At 54.7% G+C, this 16800-nt stretch overlaps 1 protein-coding gene across 2 annotated transcripts in view; it reads right to left on the minus strand.

Moving 5' to 3' along the window:
- Positions 1-559: 559 nt before the first annotated feature.
- Positions 560-16800, minus strand: part of GALNT14 (polypeptide N-acetylgalactosaminyltransferase 14) — a 200290-nt gene continuing 184049 nt past the window's right edge. Inside the window, exons 11-15 of one of the 2 annotated variants that reach the window (XM_045884350.3) lie at positions 16384-16476; positions 13185-13268; positions 12733-12877; positions 2310-2429; positions 560-1133 (exon numbers count right to left, since the gene is read on the minus strand). In XM_045884350.3, the coding sequence (XP_045740306.1) occupies positions 975-1133; positions 2310-2429; positions 12733-12877; positions 13185-13268; positions 16384-16476 (601 nt within the window). In that variant the 3' untranslated portion in view covers positions 560-974. The remainder of the gene's footprint in view (positions 1134-2309; positions 2430-12732; positions 12878-13184; positions 13269-16383; positions 16477-16800) is intronic. The other variant, XM_045884351.3, reaches the window with a different exon arrangement.

Raw genomic sequence — 16800 nt, forward strand, 5'->3', positions numbered from 1 at the left:
CCCCACTGAGGAGGGAGCCTGACATGGGATTCGATCCCAGGACCCCGGGATCATGACCTGAGCCAAAGGCAGATGTTTAACCGACTGAGCCACCTAGATGCCCCTGGCTTGGTTCTTTTCTTAAACCTTAGTTAATAAGCATGGACAAACACAGTACCCAATTCCCAGGGCATACTGGGGATTTATTAAAGAAACTCCCAGCTAGTGGCCACAGATTATAAAGCCATGAGGGCCCAGACAGACATCTAGGGCGGTAGTTCCAGCCAGGGAGGGGCATCAGAATCAGCTGAGGAGCCTGGGCCCCACCGGGATCCCCTGAAGCTGGAACCTGGAGCCCTGAGCAGACATGATTTCTCTGGGTGAGAGACTGTAATCCTGGGTAAGAACCATGGACCTGCTCCTGCTCCCCAACGTGATGTACTGGGAGATGAAGGGCCAGAGAAGTTGTGTGTCTATTTAAGGTCACACAGCCTGTTGTGGCCGCCAATGTCCCCTCTGAATGGAGAACTCAGCTCAGGTTTGTGCTAACAGTAGAAACAAATAAAGAGATGCACAGAGAAAACTTCTAAGGTTCCTTTATTTGTTTTGAAAACAACCTCCATTCTTTCTCTCTCAATTTAGTCCTGGCCTTGTGACAAAAAAGCTTTTCTCTCTGGCCTCCTCTGTAAGAAAGGGAACAACATAAGCACTTCCTGTGAGAGCTCTCTCCCCAGATTCCAGGGAGGGGCAGACCGGGCCAGGACTGGAATGGAACAGCATGGAGAACACGTGGGATCTGTCTCTGAGCCCCACTTGGCTTACAATCCCTTCCCCCAGACTCCCTGAGACATCTGCTCCTGTCCGGGGGCGGTTCTCCCTCCACCTCCCAGTTCAGAGCATCTGCAGTAGCTGTGGGCTGCTCGTAGCCTGATTTCCAGTCTGCTTGTCATCCGGGGAAACGTCACCCACAGTCCCGCTGATTCTGGCTCGGGTCCTCAAGAGCTCACCAGGTCCCAGTGCTGGCTCATAAGTGATGACTCACACGGGTTGACCACGATTTCCCTGCCATTCTCAGAGCCATCACCAAACATGTCGGTGTCTAGGCAGAGGTGGGAGGCTATGTGCTCGATGCGGGAACCAGTCTTGGTCCATTGCTGAGAAGACGGAGAGGAGAGAGCATGAACCGGAATTCTCTGGCTAAGGGCCCAGGTTCTATCAATAATATCAGGAGTTCCAGAATAATCAGACATGTTTACACCACATGGCTAGGGTCACCCAGAGACTTGACTTCATGGTCTCACGGAGGAATAAAACTGCAACTAATTGCTTTGCCAGGTATTACTGTTGGTTTTTTGTTTTGTTTTTTGTTTGTTTGTTTTTTGTTTCGGATAAAAAAGTAAAAGCAAAATCAGTATGTTCACTAGGAGAACTCATTAGAAGGCAATAACTTTCCAAGCACTAGGCCAGAGAACATGAAGCACGTGAGTCACGGGAGCAACCAAAGAAACGACGAGCACTCAGCATCTGCACGTCAGGAAGATGTGGGAGCGAGTGGGGGGATGGGGCACAGGGGGGCAGAGAGGCTCTGGGCAGCACCCGATGCCAGCAGGCTCTGCTCCTCCAAAGCCCTTCAGCGCATGAAGGGCCCAAGCAGAGAAGGGGGTCTCGTGCCGCTGCTCCCCAGACTTTACCTCACATGATAAGGAAGGGGGGATGAACATGTTTTGGGGAACCACCACGGCGCAGGCACCAGGGCGCATTTCCGTGACTCCCTCGTGCGGTGGGCATCTTCACCTCCATTTCAGAGACGAAGGAACCGAAGTCCAGTGAGCTGCCATGGGTCCCACGGCTAGTGAGCCATACAAAGGGCATCTGGATGTCCGTCTCTCTAACGTCAACACCCAATCAGCAGGAGACTGCGTGTGGTCAACAGCATGGGCCCGACGGGGCACATGGTGCATCCAGAGGGCACATCCTGCCAGAGCCCAAGGCCCCCCGCAGGCCAAGATTCCAGTGCTGCTCATCCTGCGGCCCTGAAGGCTTTGTCCCAGTGCTCTCCTGCTCTGGGATGCCAGGTGGGAGTCGGAGCTAGACGGGCAAGCACAAGATGCGCGTGCCCACTGGGGCCCAGCCAGGTCCGCCGACATTCGGGGACAAGCTGACTGCTGCAGCTGGTGCCCCTGTTCTCCTCTCCTGACCAGAGGGCCTCTTTCTGATCAGCCCCTCCGCTTCTAGAGGTTCTCCCTGGTCTTGCACATGAGCCTGGGACCCACACAGGCAGTCCCGTCACTGAAGGCGGACATGCCCCAGTGCACCCACTGAGCACTCACCTGTTTGTCATCTCCGTTCTTGCAGAGGACGAGAACCACCGGGGCACCCGGGAACATGGTGATGACAGACAGGCACAGCTCCTCCTGGAGGATCTGCTGGGTGTATGTGAAGGCCCATATCTGGAGGGGAAGAGGCCAGAAGGTTCACATCAGGATCCTTGGAAGCGTGGTGGGACAGGTCTGGGACGTGTCTGGGACCTTGTGAGAATTAGCACAGCTTGGTAAAAAGCGCTGGAGGTCCGAGCAGGAACAGACCATCAACAAAGTCACCTTGGAAAATGGGACCCACTAGTCAGAGACTCCCAGATCCTGCCCCCACTGAAGTCTCCATCTCCACACCTGGGAAGGGGACTGGACTGGGCATGCAGGCCACCTCTGGGAGGCTTGAGGTGGGGAAGCCTCAGTGACACCCCAGCCCAGCCACGTGGTCTCTAGTTTCTCTGTCTGGATCCGTATCTATTCCCCACACATGACACTGCAGCTACCTGGCAGGCCATCCCCAGCTGTCTTTAGAATGTCCCTTCTTTGAAAAGGACAGATGGCGGGATGAAGGGAACAGGGAGTGTGCCGAGGGAGGGAGTGGAAGAAGAGCAGAAGGACAGCAGGTCACGAGACAGAAAATGGTCCCCACAAGTGTGTGCACTCCAGCACTCCAGGGGAACAGATCATTGGGCCCTAGAGCCCCTGCCGGGAGGGAAGCTAAAAAAGCAAACAGACAAGGAGGGTGGGGAGAGGAAAGGGCCATTCCATTTGAGGGTCATCACAAGGAATGTTTCTCGGTTATTCCACGAAATGCCGGAGATCAGAGAGCAAGGAGCTGCTGAAGGAGCTCAAACCACTTCGAGTTCTTAGGTCAGAGGGACGAAAATGTGAGCCTCCAAGAGGTCCCTCCCAGGCTGTGAAGTAGGGGCCTCATCACTGGGCAAAGAAGGTGACTGGTGAATTGGATGCCCTGGGGGGAGCTGCAGAGAGGACCCATCAAGGGCTGGACCCCTTCGCCACTCCACGCCTGCTGACCAGCTGACCCCCAGCCTCTGGACTGGGCTGCTCGTCAGCTACTTCTCCTTGGCCTGAGAATGAATCAAGGATCCGTTAGCTGGCCGGTCCCCTGCTCTAGGACCACGTGTCCCGTAAGCTGAGCCGGTGTTCATGTGCTCCTTGTTCTGCACCTTCCCTAGCTCACGGCAGCCCCCTCCTGGCCCTGGCACCCCTCCTGACTTCTGCCATCTGGTGACATCTTCGGTGTCTTTCCGTGCCCTGGCTTGTTCCCCTCCTTGCCCAAAGGCTTGGGTCCTTCTGCTGCCTCACCAGGTCACCTGGATGCAGAACCCTGCCTCTCCTGATCTGGGACTTTCCCTGTCCCTGATACCTGGATGGGGCCACCAGCCCAGGGGGAGCCACTGTCCCCCTAGGGTCCTGCGTGTGGATTCTCATGTCCCTTTTCAAATTGCCGGTGTTGGGAGAAGACCTAGACCAGAAGGCACTCCCTGGGGCGGGGTGGGGTGGGGATGGAAATACAGATTGGTAAAAGACAGGCTGTGCATTAAGAATTCTTGAAGCCTGGGAATAAAATCTTTAAAAAAAAAAAAAAAAAAGGACGCCTAGGTGGCTCAGTCAGTTAAGCGACTGCCTTTGGCTCAGGTCATGATCCTGGAGTCCTGGGATCGAGTCCCACATCGGGCTCCCGGCTCAGCAGGGGGCCTGCTTCTCCTTCTGACCCTCTCCCCTCTCATGCTGTTTCTCTCTCTTTCTCTCTCAAATAAATCAATAAACTCTTTAAAAAAAAAAAAAAGAATTCTTGAAGCCTGGGGGTGGCTACAGGGGCTCTTTATACTCTCCCATCTATTTCTAGATCTATATATATTTAAATTTTTTAATACTAAATGTAATGAAATGTACTCCTTGGGACGTATCAAGAAGTTCTCCTCTGGCCTTGAACATCACCATACTATGTATGCCATTTGCTTCCCTCCAGGATTAGCTGAAAGGGAAAAACATCTGTATGCACAGGGGTGATGCAGTAATCACAACCCTGTTACTGACGGCCAACATTTCCTGAGGACTTACTATGTGCTAGGCACTGTCCTGGGGCCTTGGCACAGAGGACATTAGTCTTCATAAGAATCCTACTAGAGGGCGCCTGGGTGGCTCAGTTGGTTAAGCGACTGCCTTCAGCTCAGGTCATGATCCTGGAGTCCCGGATCGAGTCCCGCATCGAGTCCCGCATCGAGTCCCGCATCGAGTCCCGCATCGAGTCCCGCATCGGGCTCCCGGCTCAGCGGGGAGTCTGCTGCTCCCTCTGACCCTCCGCTCTCTCATTCTCTCTCTCTCAAATAAATAAATAAAATCTTAAAAAAAAAAAAGAATCCTACTAGATAGCTATTATTATTGTCCCCATTCTACATGACGAAAGCCTCACAGAAGTTATGCAACTCTCTCCGACCGACTCTCTGTAGTGCCTTTGTTGTTGCTGCTGCCAGGGTCCCGGCTCCCTCTACCCCAGTTTAATCACAGGTAATGTCTGTCGCTGAGATCCCTCTTCCACATTGTAAATATGAAAACTCTAGATCACCCCCACTTCGACAGCAGAGAGCTGCCCAGTTCCCACTGGCAGCCCCTATGAGAAGGGGAATGAAGATCACACCCCATGTAGGGGACTAGGGAGAGGGCAGCTGAGAGAGCGGGCTCCTCCCTGATGCGGACAGGCACTGGAGAAGAGTATGAATGGAGTCCCACATTCTACAGACTCCACATCAGAGCGGGGCACACAGAGCTAGCTTCCTGGGCCTGCTCCCCTCTTCTTCCCACCCTGGCTCTGCCATCCCCCATCATCCACTCCCCTGTCTGCATATCCATGCTCACTTGGTCACTCCCCTTTACAGGGCCCCCCCTTGGGCCCAAGTGTGTGCCAGGGACACAGTCTACCCTTGGGAGATCCATGCAGGTCCTGATGTCAGGTTAGGGCCATCCGGATGGGGGTTCTGGGGCTCCGGACCTCTGGAGTGTGATCTAGAAAGTGGGAGCTGGTCTTGGGTGCGGGTCCAAAGAATTCCACGTGGGGAGGGCAGAGAAAGGCCTGAAGCCCAGGTCCAAGCCCAAGGGCAGGGCTGCCAGGGAACTGCTGCCCAGGCCCTCCATACAACTGGCCTCAGCTTTAGATTTCTGCCATTGTCGAGAAATGAGGCTAAACAGACGGTCAGCGATGTGGAAAGAAGATAAGGTCCATCCCTCTGGCCCATTACCCACCCACACTAGCTGCTATGAACCATGAATTAGCATTTAAAAAATAAATCCTGTAATTATTTTGATTACTACAATACACTGACTTTGTATTTTTTACGTTAAAAGCATTAATTAATTAAACATAAAACTTGAGATATACCACAATTTCTAAAAAGCTCATTCTGGCATTGCTTCTTTTATAATATCCTAGGGGCTTTAAAAACTGGACATGCTGGGGGTGGTGTGGGGGTGGGAGAGGAGTGGTGTTTCTTTCGACATCTGAGACGTCCCATCCACTCACGCCTTTCGGGAAAGAACGCAGATGGCACCCGGCTGGGGCTGGGCTTGGAGGAAATCACCTTAAGATCCCCAGGGGGAGAATGCACACATGCACAGACAAGGGATCGAAGCCTTTACACTAAGTGGACTTTCCATTAACTGGTGCTTTACTGGCACTGAAATAATTCAGCCTCACAATTTCTCAGAGGAACACAGCTCTCTGGCCACATCTGCAAGAGAGGAGAGAGGGAAGCAGAACACAGAAGCAGGTGGGGCAGGAAGCGAGGAGAGGTTTTCCGATTCCCATTCTGCAGCCTGTCAGGCTTCCAGAACGGCCGGTGATGAATGGGTTTATTAAACGAATCCTGGAGTCAGAAATGGATTCGGGAAGGTAGCAGGGGTTGCTCAGGCTGGCCTGGCCGAGATCAGTGCACGCTGGGCCGTGTGTTGACAGCCCTACTGGGGGTGTCTGGCCAAGTCGCAGCCCCCACCCCCAGGGCACACAGACATGGCCATACCCACGGGAGGTAACCCAGAGACGGTGTGGGCGGCCTCACCTCCTCCCAGATAGACCAGTAAGGGGCCAAGGAGGAGGAGGTCCACTCCTGGCCCTCTAGCCCCTTTGCTCCTGCCCTGGAAGAGGGGAACTGGTGATGGGGGCGGTTCCAGGCTGGACAGCCTCACAACCTTCTGTGCTTAGCGGGAGTCTCTGGAGGACAGCCCCTGCATGCAGAGAAGGGAGCGGCGTGGCAGGTGGGGGCAGTAGACTTCTCTCTGGGCAATGCCCATCTGGCCGCAGCCCTGAGGCCTGGGATGAAATAGGCTGCAGCACCCAGCCTGGGGTTCACGGTCTAGTACTGGATGGAGCAGCAGAGAGGAAAGATGGTCTTAAGAGGACATGTCTAAAGGATCCAAGTTCTGAAAGAGGCAGGCATGAGAGGAGTCAGGGCCCAGGCACAGGGCTGACCTAGGAATGGCCCAGGACCACCACTAGTAGGCAAGAAGCAACCAGCCTGGGGTAGCAGCTCTTGGGCTGATCTTGCTTCTATCTATCTATCTATCTATCTATCTATCTATCTATCTATCTATCTATCATCATCTTCTATCTATCTATCTATCATCTATCTATCTATCTATCTATCTATCTTCTATCCATCCATCCATCCATCCACCCACCCACCCACCATGTGGCAGTGTCTGGAAGCACTTTTTGATGAATATGACTGGGGAGGGGGGGTGTTGTTACCGGTACCCAGTGGGTGGGGCCAGGGATGATGGCAAGCACCTAGAGTGCACAGGACAGGGCCCCAACAAAGAATTATCTGGTATTAATGCCAACAGTGCTGGGGTTGAGACACCCTCGCCTAGTGTGAAGGGCCTGGTCCCTGGAAGCAGCCGGCCCGCCAGTACTCATGTATGACCCGGGTAGACTGGCCTCTCTCAGCCTCGCTCACCCCATCTGTGAGATGGCGGGGATAACAGGACACGGCTCATGGGGCCTTGGGACGACTAACCCAGATGAGGCCTGTGGAACCTGCAGGCCGGTGGCTGGCTCCGGCGCAGTCTCCGGGGACGGTATTTTGGCGACGTGTGGGAGGAACAATGGTCGGGGGAGAAGACAAACACTCCCACGTGGAGAGAAGGCAGGGGCTGTGTTTTCATGAGCACAGAAGCCCGAGTCAGTTACTGATGGCGGTGAGCTCCCTGTCCACGCACTCTCCTGCGTGGGGAACTACACACAATGGGGAAGAGACTGCAAATGCTGAGCGGCACTGCGGGTTATGTTGTGGTTAGGTGGGCAAACTAGCTCATTTCTAAGGGCCTCTGGTTCTCGAGGCTTCACAGTCATAGTCTGTTCATCCTCAAGGTGATCCTTGGAGGCAGGTATGACTCTATGGAAGGGAACAGAGATCAGGGGTCACTCTGGGCAACGCCAGGAGCAGACCACAGCGTTGACTATGAACGTGGGGCCTCTTTGGTGAGACTGGATCTGAGCTGAGAGCATCTAGGGCCACATTGAAGGCCACACACACCCCTGAAGCCCTCTTCAGACATAGCGTCTGGAACGAACAAGTGGGCGCAAGCCACACTTCAGTTCAGCCAGCCTCTCAGTGCACCCGGATGCCGAAGGATCACAAAAAGGCATCGACCGGCTGTGCTGGGGACACCCTCAGCCACACGGACACAGACTTCTGCCTCTCCCTGGTGACCAGCGGCAGCAGGGTGACCTGGTGGGCTCAGAGACGCGCTCCCCACCTTTGACTGGGATCTACGCTGGACTCACTGTTGGGGTCTTTTATTTCCGGTCCCTCCTGTCCCTTCACCCCAAGCTGTCGGGATACACTTCATATGCATGTGATTAAAAATCTACACCCAGGACATTTGTTGTTGGGGCCTATTGCCGAGCCCTGGAGTCCTGGCCCACCTGCCAAGGGCAGCACAGGTGTGGGGATGAGCGCTCACCTTCTCTCGCCCACCTGAGTGTCCAGCTGTGTACGTGCATCCTTCACAAGCCAGTGGCCCAAACTGCCCGGAACACAGGTAGATGGACACACTGAAAATTTTTTCTGTTTTTCTCCCTTTCTTTAAATTGGGACAGCAGTGTGATTAGTGCCTCTGTCTTCCTTCCATCTTTCACACAAGTATTTTTCTAGAGAATCCAATAAAGCTAAGAGGAAACTCATTAACCTGGAGGCTTCTTGGGCTTTGCACGTTTGCAAACAGATGATGTATTTCTCTTGTACTTCACCCAAGGCATCAACCTGCCAACATCTTCAGTACACACCAAGATTAAACATTTTGTTCCCAAGGTTGACAAGCTGGCCAAGAAAGAGAAGGCAGGCAGGGGGGAAGGATAGATGGGCCGGGGGTGGGGCAGAGATGTGAGCCCTCATCCAAGGCAGAGGACAACCATGCTCTGATTGTCCCCTTTCAACAATGAGGGCACCCATGTGCTGGGGGATACACTGCTGGAGAATGTGTGACCAGCTGGAAGCACAAATCTGAACTCTTGGCTCGAACCTGCTGGTTTTCTTTTACTCCAGATATCTGGAACCCTGGGATCCTCCACCCAAATGGCCTGAACCTGATTTCAGGATCTGTGTAGATCTTACCCTGGGTCAGTCCTCCCAAGGGTAGACTTAGTCCCTACTGCACACAGCTGGGCTCAAAGGGGAACATTTAGAGGGTAGTGACCGAGGTGGATGTGCAAGCTGGAAGTGGTGAGGGGGAACAGAGCCAGGGCAGGAAGTAAAGGGGAGCAGGCCCAGGCTGGAAGCCAGTGCTGTCTGCGCCCCCAGCTCTGGTGTGGAGCCCAGAATGTGGGCCTCCATTCACACTCTTCCCCAGTTCCTATCCATGTCGAGGAGGGGCCTACTGTCTAGGACCTTGGATAATCTCTCCAGGCCCCGGTTTCATCTGTAAAATGAGGATAATAGTAATACCTCCTCAACAGGGCTCTTGCGTCCCTTCCTTGATACGGCCTCCCCCAGGCAGAAGAGGAGGTGGCTGGAGAGAGGGCGGAATGAGTCACGGGAAGGGGCAGGAGGGGCAGACGTGACCCTGTCTGGACAGGCCAAGAGGCAGCGCAAGAAGAGAAATGAAATGTAGGAGAGGCGAAGGAGCAGAGCAGGGTCAGAGGGTCAGCAGGGCATCCAGGGTGCCCTAGGATGGATAGGATGCCCTAACGCATTAGCAAAAAGGGTTGGCGAGCAGAAGGACAGGACTGTCTTTCTTACGCAGGAAGGAGGGAAAGCTACCGAAAGGACGAGAAAGGTAACATAGGTCAGTCCTTCAAGGGTGTATGGCCCCCCCACACACACATGCATGCACACACACGCACGCACACTTGGGGATTATTCCAGCTGCAATAGTTATGTAGATTTCTATCTGTCTAAAGTGGGTTTACACCTTCAGAAAACTTGGACGTTTTCCGCTGTTGGCCATGGACCGCTCTAGAAGGGGGCTGAGCCTAATCCAGCCCAGCCCCGCCCTGTCCCCTGCACGCAGCCTGGGGCCGGGAGCACTGCGGGCTCTCACTGTCCTCTGTGGAAGCAGGTGGAACATCGATCTCAGAGTCTTCCTCCATTTTCCCCGAATTCACACTGCTGCTACACAAACCAACTGTTCTCTCCAAAGCGAGAAGGAGTGATAGCTTGGCACTAGCTTCTAGAAAGAACTCTTCGCTCACTTGAAGACTGTTAACTATGATCACCGTTAGTTTCCCACAGATGACTGCTTTTCCACCCCTTTCTCGTGCCATTGGAAGGTCAGCTGGACTAGGTACTATTACTCTCCAGTCAAATAAAGGCCTGGCAATCTTTAAGAGATTGGAGAGCCCCTCCTCAAGACCCAGAGATCCTATGGCTCCCCTCCTCCCACTTCCTTATGCAGCCAAAGACATTAAGTACCAGAAAAGCCGCTGCTTCGCTGAAGACAGATCGAGCAAGCTCCTGTCCCACGGAAAGGGGGGGTGACAACATTCTGGCCATTGGGATCCCCTACGAACAGCACCCACACGCAGATTCAGAAGAGAGGGCTGCGCCTCACCTATTCACATCATTTTACAAAATGCCGCTTGAGCAAACTATGTCATTCCCAGCCCGGCTGCTGTACCTAAAGCAAAATCGACACTTCTGCTTGCTTTCCCTTTTCCTGTCTAACTCAGGCAGCCCTTCCCGTGTCCTGCTGGAGCAGAGAGACGGGTCTGGGACAGGTCCCTGCGAGTTGGAGGCTGGTATTGCGATGCCTCAAACCCCCGGCTGTGGGTGCGGGTTTCCGCGGCAGGCAGCAGGGAGCATCAAAGGCTGTATTGAGGTGGAGAACAATGGTCTGATGGTGACATGTCGGCGGGGGGACGAGGGGGCAGGGATCGGAGGCTGTGGGTCTAACCTAACACGGTGGTTCCCAATCTGGGTGGTTTTATGCCCCAGGGGTGTTCGGGACAGCCTGGAGACAGCTCCATTGTCACGACTGGCTTGTGTGGGGTGCTCCTGGCGCCAGAGGCTGGGGATGCTGCTGGGCAGGCCTTGGAGTACAGGACAGCCCCCCACACAGAGAACCACGTAGCGCAAGACATCAACGGTGCCACAGCTGAGGAAGGCTGATGGGGCATGGAGGAGAGAAGGCAGGGTCCAAGAAGAGCTATTTGAGGGGAGAAGGCACAGGGACTTGCAGAAATGGGGGCCAGGAGAAGGCGGAGCCAGGGCAGACGGTTGGGATTGGAGCCGTGGAGCCTGGGAGAGGGCAGTGACACGGAGAGGAGTGGGACAGGGACGTGGCTGTGGGCCTGGTAGCTGCTTATAGCCCTCTGTCTACTAGAACCATCGACGACTCTGGGGCGGCTGTGGGCTCATGCTGGTCACCCGGCCACAGCCCAGGCCTTCCCGCGTGCTCTGCTTCCTGGGCTGCTCCTTCTCCCCTTCCTCACATGGCCTATTTCTACTCCTCTCTCAGGATGCAGCTCATTTTCGAGTCCTCTGGCAAGACGTCCCTGACTCTCATCATGCATATGGCGCATACCGCCCCTCGGTGCTTCTAGAGCAGCCTGGACTGAACTCCGTCCAGGACAGAGATTATAACAGAACAGCTGCTTACTTGCTTCTTCTTGCATTAGATCCCTCGAGGGACCATGGAGACCTGCAACCTAGCCATTCATCTCAGTGTCTTCGCAGTTAGCAGAGAACAGAGATGTTTATGGAGTAAATGGATGAGGTTCCGGGAGGGAAGAAAACTAGAATTTGTCCATCAATGAAACAGAGGATGGGGCCAAAGCTGGAAGCTTGGATAAAATCTCCAAGACACCATTTCCAGAGACAAGAACAATGACCTAAGAACCTTCATGAATACTCACCAGGAGCACACGAAAGTGGAGCAGGGGAGCCAGCAAAGAAAAGAGACAGAAAGAACAGGAATGCAGGAGAATCCGGATCAGGCAGTGCCTGGAGGGAGCCAGGAGGAAGCCACGAGCTGGATGTGCTGTAACGTATCCAGCACGCAAGTGTGACAGAGGGAGAGACAGGCTGCGGATTTGCCAGTGACCTTTAAAAGAGTTCCATCCTCAGAGGGAAGAACACTGACCCACACAACGTGGGCGTGCTACGTTGATGAATGGACTAAGGCACGAGGCAACCTTTGTGAGCACGGATTCCCAGGCTTCCTGCAGATCTGGGCGAGGCAGGAGATAGCAGAGGTGGAGTGCAGGCCTGCTGAGGACAGGATGGGGCGGGGGTGGTGGGTGCGGACAATGGTGATGGTTTTGCCGGATGGGATGTGCCCACCCGGAAGTCCAGGTTAGAGCTGTGGGGAGACTCAGGGCAGGCTTGCCACCCTGGAGCAGCATCACCCAGAGGCACACCTTTCTCCGTCTGCCCTTCACGCTTTCCAGGTAGCAGCTGCACCTGAGCTGCCTGACCCGGCCCCCACTTCCTGCAAGCAGGCTGGACGCCATGGACGTACTCATTAAATCCTGCTAATTTTTTTTTTTTTAAAAGATTTTATTTATTTATTTGAGACAGAGAGAATGAGAGACAGAGAGCATGAGAGGGAGGAGGGTCAGAGGGAGAAGCAGACTCCCCGCCGAGCAGGGAGCCCGATGCGGGACTCGATCCCGGGACTCCAGGATCATGACCTGAGCCGAAGGCAGTCGCTTAACCAACTGAGCCACCCAGGCGCCCCTAAATCCTGCTAATTTAACGGTTATTTCCTAAAGGCACGACGTCGCCTGCTAAACTGCCCCTCTTTCAGAGAAACCAGACCCATTTGGAAACCAGTGGAGTGACCCCGGTCTCAGAGGGAGGGGAAATCATACTTATCCTGCTCTGTTGGTAGGCTCTGGCTATAACTGGACACCGGGTGTCCTACAACAGCAGGGGGCGTAGGCTGAGGCCCGTACATGTTCTCACGTCCCCAGCCGCTTACGTACCTGGGATTTTACGTCCTCGCCTTTGTTCTTGACACAGGGGCTTAGCCTGAGGTTGTAGGTGTCTGTGTTTTTCTGCCTTTGAGACTCTAGGCACTTCTGCCTCTGTCGGATACTGCCCTTCTGGATGGAGGAATCGCTGGGGATTCTGGAGGAAAGTCACAGAGAGATGAGAACCAGCTGCTCCTTGGCTGAGTGACACCAGCTGCTGGAGAGGCGGAGACAGGGTTTTGAGGATGACAGGGGCATTCCGCCAGGGGTGGGGGGCTGCAACCAGGAACAAGGCAGCGAGAGAGACCCGGGAGCCACCAATGGCAGATGGAGCCGGGCGTGGCGACAGCATCAGCCTCAGGTCGTGCCCGGGACTCAAGCCCCAGCAGCTGCGCTACGCTGCTCCCCGGGAACTGCCATCCCTCCTGACAAGCCAGCAAAGACTCAGGAGGTAGAGCGGGTACCTGAGCTCTGGATAGACGTTCTCCAGGTACCACTTGAAGCTCTGGCACTGCAAATTCTTCCTCAGGTCCAGTCTGCTCTCGATGCTGGGGGGACGCGGGGCAGGGGGGAGACACAAAGACAAAAGCACAGCCGAGGGTCAGAGACAGGGACAAGGCTGAGGGACAAAAGCGCACGCTGTGCCCACGTCTCTCCCGAGGGCGCTGGAGAAATCAGCCACGGGAGATTTCTAGAGCTCCAGACAGAGCTATGGAAACACGGAGCAATAGCTCACAATGGTGTGGTAACAACACAGAGGATTTGTGTTTTCACTTGAAAATGGAATTTGGGGGTGTTTTTACTTTTCATTAAAAACAAGGCTACATGAACACACAGTGTGTTGCTAATAATTCACCACGGGGGCTCTGAGTCTACTTACCCACAAATCTCTCTTTGGATTCTGCAGTCAAAATACCACTCCTGACCACCCCAATCTCAAAAGAATCATCTGATTCTGGGGCCTGGTCACGCTTTTATTCATCAGATATTTTTTGAGCACCTACTCTGTGCCAGGCATTGTGCCCAATGTGGGGAATGATGGACGGTGAGCTTCTGAACAACAGAGGAAGGTAATGAAACAAGCCATCGCAGCCCTGTGTGGACGTGGGGGGGGGGCGGCATGCAGGGGCTGCGGGAGCATTTCAGAGGTGTGCCCTTGCTAAACGCTGAACGTTCAGCTTAGAAAAAAATTGACATCATTTCTCTGCTCACGCTGCCCCCTTCCTCTGGGGAGGAAATGTGGTTAGCGCTAACTATGAAGTCCAGCGCGGGGTGGAAGGAGGTGAGGCTGGCCGAGCAGGGCCACCTGGTGTCTCCCTTGCTAGTCAGATCAGCGGTCCCCAAGGTGGTCACACGGAAGCTGGTATCTGGAAGGAAAGGTGGAGGCTATCTAGACAAACCAGAGAGTGGGTGGGGTTGGGGCCCCCTGGCACAGACCGGGGAAGAGCGAGGGGAGACTGTCCGTGGCAGGAGCGGTGCTGTGGGAGGCCGAGCCGTGTGCACGCACGAACGAATGTACTCGGGGGATGGCAGAGGGGGAGTGAGCGGGAGCAGAGAGGAAGAACCAGACCACAGAGGGTTTTGGGGGCCGTTGTGGAGGAGGTCGGACTTTGAAGCGATGGGATGCAACAGATGGGTTCTGAGCAAAGCGTGACGTGGCGACGTCTGCGCTTTGAGAGCATCTCACTGGTGGCGAATGGGTCTGGCAGAGCAAGGCTGGAGACAGGGAGCAGTGGGAGGGGACTGCAGACAGCCAGGTGCTGATGGTGCTCTCAGGCGGGGGGTGGGGGGCGGAATGGAGAGAAGGGACAGGCCAAGTCCCTCCATTTCTCTCTAGCGCCACCGCCACCACCCTCCTCAGCTCCGTTTGCACCTTGTCCTTCCTTCCCGGGTGGCCCTGCTCGGCCAGCCTCACCTCCTTCCACCCCACGCTGGACTTCATAGTTAGCGCTAACCACATTTCCTCCCCAGAGGAAGGGGGCAGCGTGAGCAGAGAAATGATGTCAATTTTTTTCTAAGCTGAACGTTCAGCATTTAGCAAAGACCTGGGTGCTGCGTGCATGAAGGAGGCGGCAGCACCGGGACTTGGGGGCTGTTTGACTTGGGAAGGTGGGGGGAGGAAAGAACAAGGCCTGAGCCAGGAGGCAGGAGAGGATGAATCCGGGCCAAGGGAGCTCGATAAATGTTGATTTACGAATGAATGCAGATGAAAGGTGGATCCCGAGTACAGGTGGAGGGCTGGTCTAACACGGCAGGGGGCACACCTGTCTTTGGAGAAAGAAGAGTGGGGCAGAGAGAGCGAAGTTGCCAGGTCGGTTTGTCTTGGGAAGTCGATGGCATCTATTTCAGCTATAAAACAGAAGGTGTCATCTGCCTTGAGTGACAGGTGGACTCGGGAGGTAGGGAGACAGGAGAGGTTTAAGTGGGGACAGGGGAGAACGATGGCCAGGAAAGGCAGTAGGACTGACAGGCCTCCTAAGGGCCTGCCTGAGACTGATGGCCATGAGGTGTTAGCAACACTGACTGATGCTTACCAGAACCTTCAGCAGCCTGTGCTCAGGGGAGGGAGAGGCACAAAGTCGGGTTCATCCAGGGTTGAGAAAACTTTGCCTGAGGTGCTGACAGATGCACGACAGGGCGAAAGATCTGAGGACGAGGGCTTTTAAGCTCTCTCTCTAAGCAAGAGAGCAGAACCCAAGCTGGGGAGGGAGGGAGGTGAAGAAAGAGGGGTGCATGGCCATGGTCAGTGGGCCAGGAGTTTGATGAGGACTCAGGACAAAAGCCTTGTGAGGTTCTGAGTGATTGAACTGGGGGGGGACAGCACAGGTTTATAATTTCAGAGACGCAGGCCATTTTGGCTGAGTCTAATTTTATCCTCCTGAGCAGGGACCGGCCCCACCTATGAGGGGTAGGCTGCAGAAACCCATCTGCTCACAAGCCTTAGTTTGACTGAGGGACATTAGCATGACAAAAAGCCATTGGTTGCTCCTCAAAACAATCAGATGCTAACACAGATGAAGTTTCCATTTTTCTCTTATCAGCTCTGAGTTGGAGAATGCAACATAAGGTTTTGGGATCAGACAGGTGTGGTTTGAGCCTCATGCCCCTGGTACCGTGATGTGATAAGGGCAAGTACCTTAACCTGCAGAAGCCTGTCTCCTGTCCTGTAAAATAGAGGCAATTAAGCCCATTTCTCAGAGTTTGGGGAGCACTCCCAGGACAGCCTTTATGGCACCCGGCACAGAATTCCTTCCCTGTCCTCGTCTACCCCGACAAAGCTGGAGCAGGGCTCTAGGGGACACCTGTAGGATACTGCTCCTCCGAGGAAGGAGGGTGGTTTGGGCTTGGGTGACTCAGAACTAGGAGGAGGAGCTCTGGAGGTGCTAAGGCCGTCGTGTCCCGCACCCCACCTTTCTGTAAAAAGCTAGAAACACTCGCTCTGTGGTGCAAGGCACAGCTCACCCCCTAGGGCAGTGGTCCAGGTTGCCAGGCTGTCATTTTGCAAGAGCTGCAGAAAGCCCCGCACACCCAGGACAGGGCAGGAGCAAGAAGGGATATAAAGGACAGCGGCCACGGCCTGAGCGACCAGCTAAGCGGACAGGCTGTGAGGAGCTGGAGCTCCTCTTTACCCTCCGCACAAAGCAGGCGGGAAGGGACACTTACTTCCCAAAGGGCCTCTCCAGAGCAAACGGCCGAGCAGCATAATAGTACTGCTTGTATTCGTCCATCCACACCTCAGCTGTCCGCTTGGTGTTCCTGGGGAGACAGGGGGTGTCCCAGGGCGGTTAACATGCACACGCAGGCAGCACTACCCAGCTGGGGGCCCCCACGATCCAGTAACAGCATTCTTCCACGGGTGCTGAGCCCAGCCAAGTCCCACCCAATCTCCAAAAGGGCCTTTTTACTCCAAGACACAGAACTTTAGTAGTAAGGACAAACTTTTCCCCAAAAGGTACACACCAGAAAAACTGTGCCAGAAATGGAACTTACGTGGCTCAAAAAAAAGGGGGGGGGCGTGAGAGGAGAGCCCATGCATCCCCACGTGTGGGGACCGAGAGGAGAGAGGCAGGGCCTGCGGTG

Source organism: Mirounga angustirostris, unplaced genomic scaffold (assembly GCF_029215605.1).
Source record: "Mirounga angustirostris isolate CCGP_5_RB_7025 unplaced genomic scaffold, mMirAng1.0.hap1 SCAF_10, whole genome shotgun sequence".
Lineage (NCBI taxonomy): Eukaryota > Metazoa > Chordata > Mammalia > Carnivora > Phocidae > Mirounga > Mirounga angustirostris.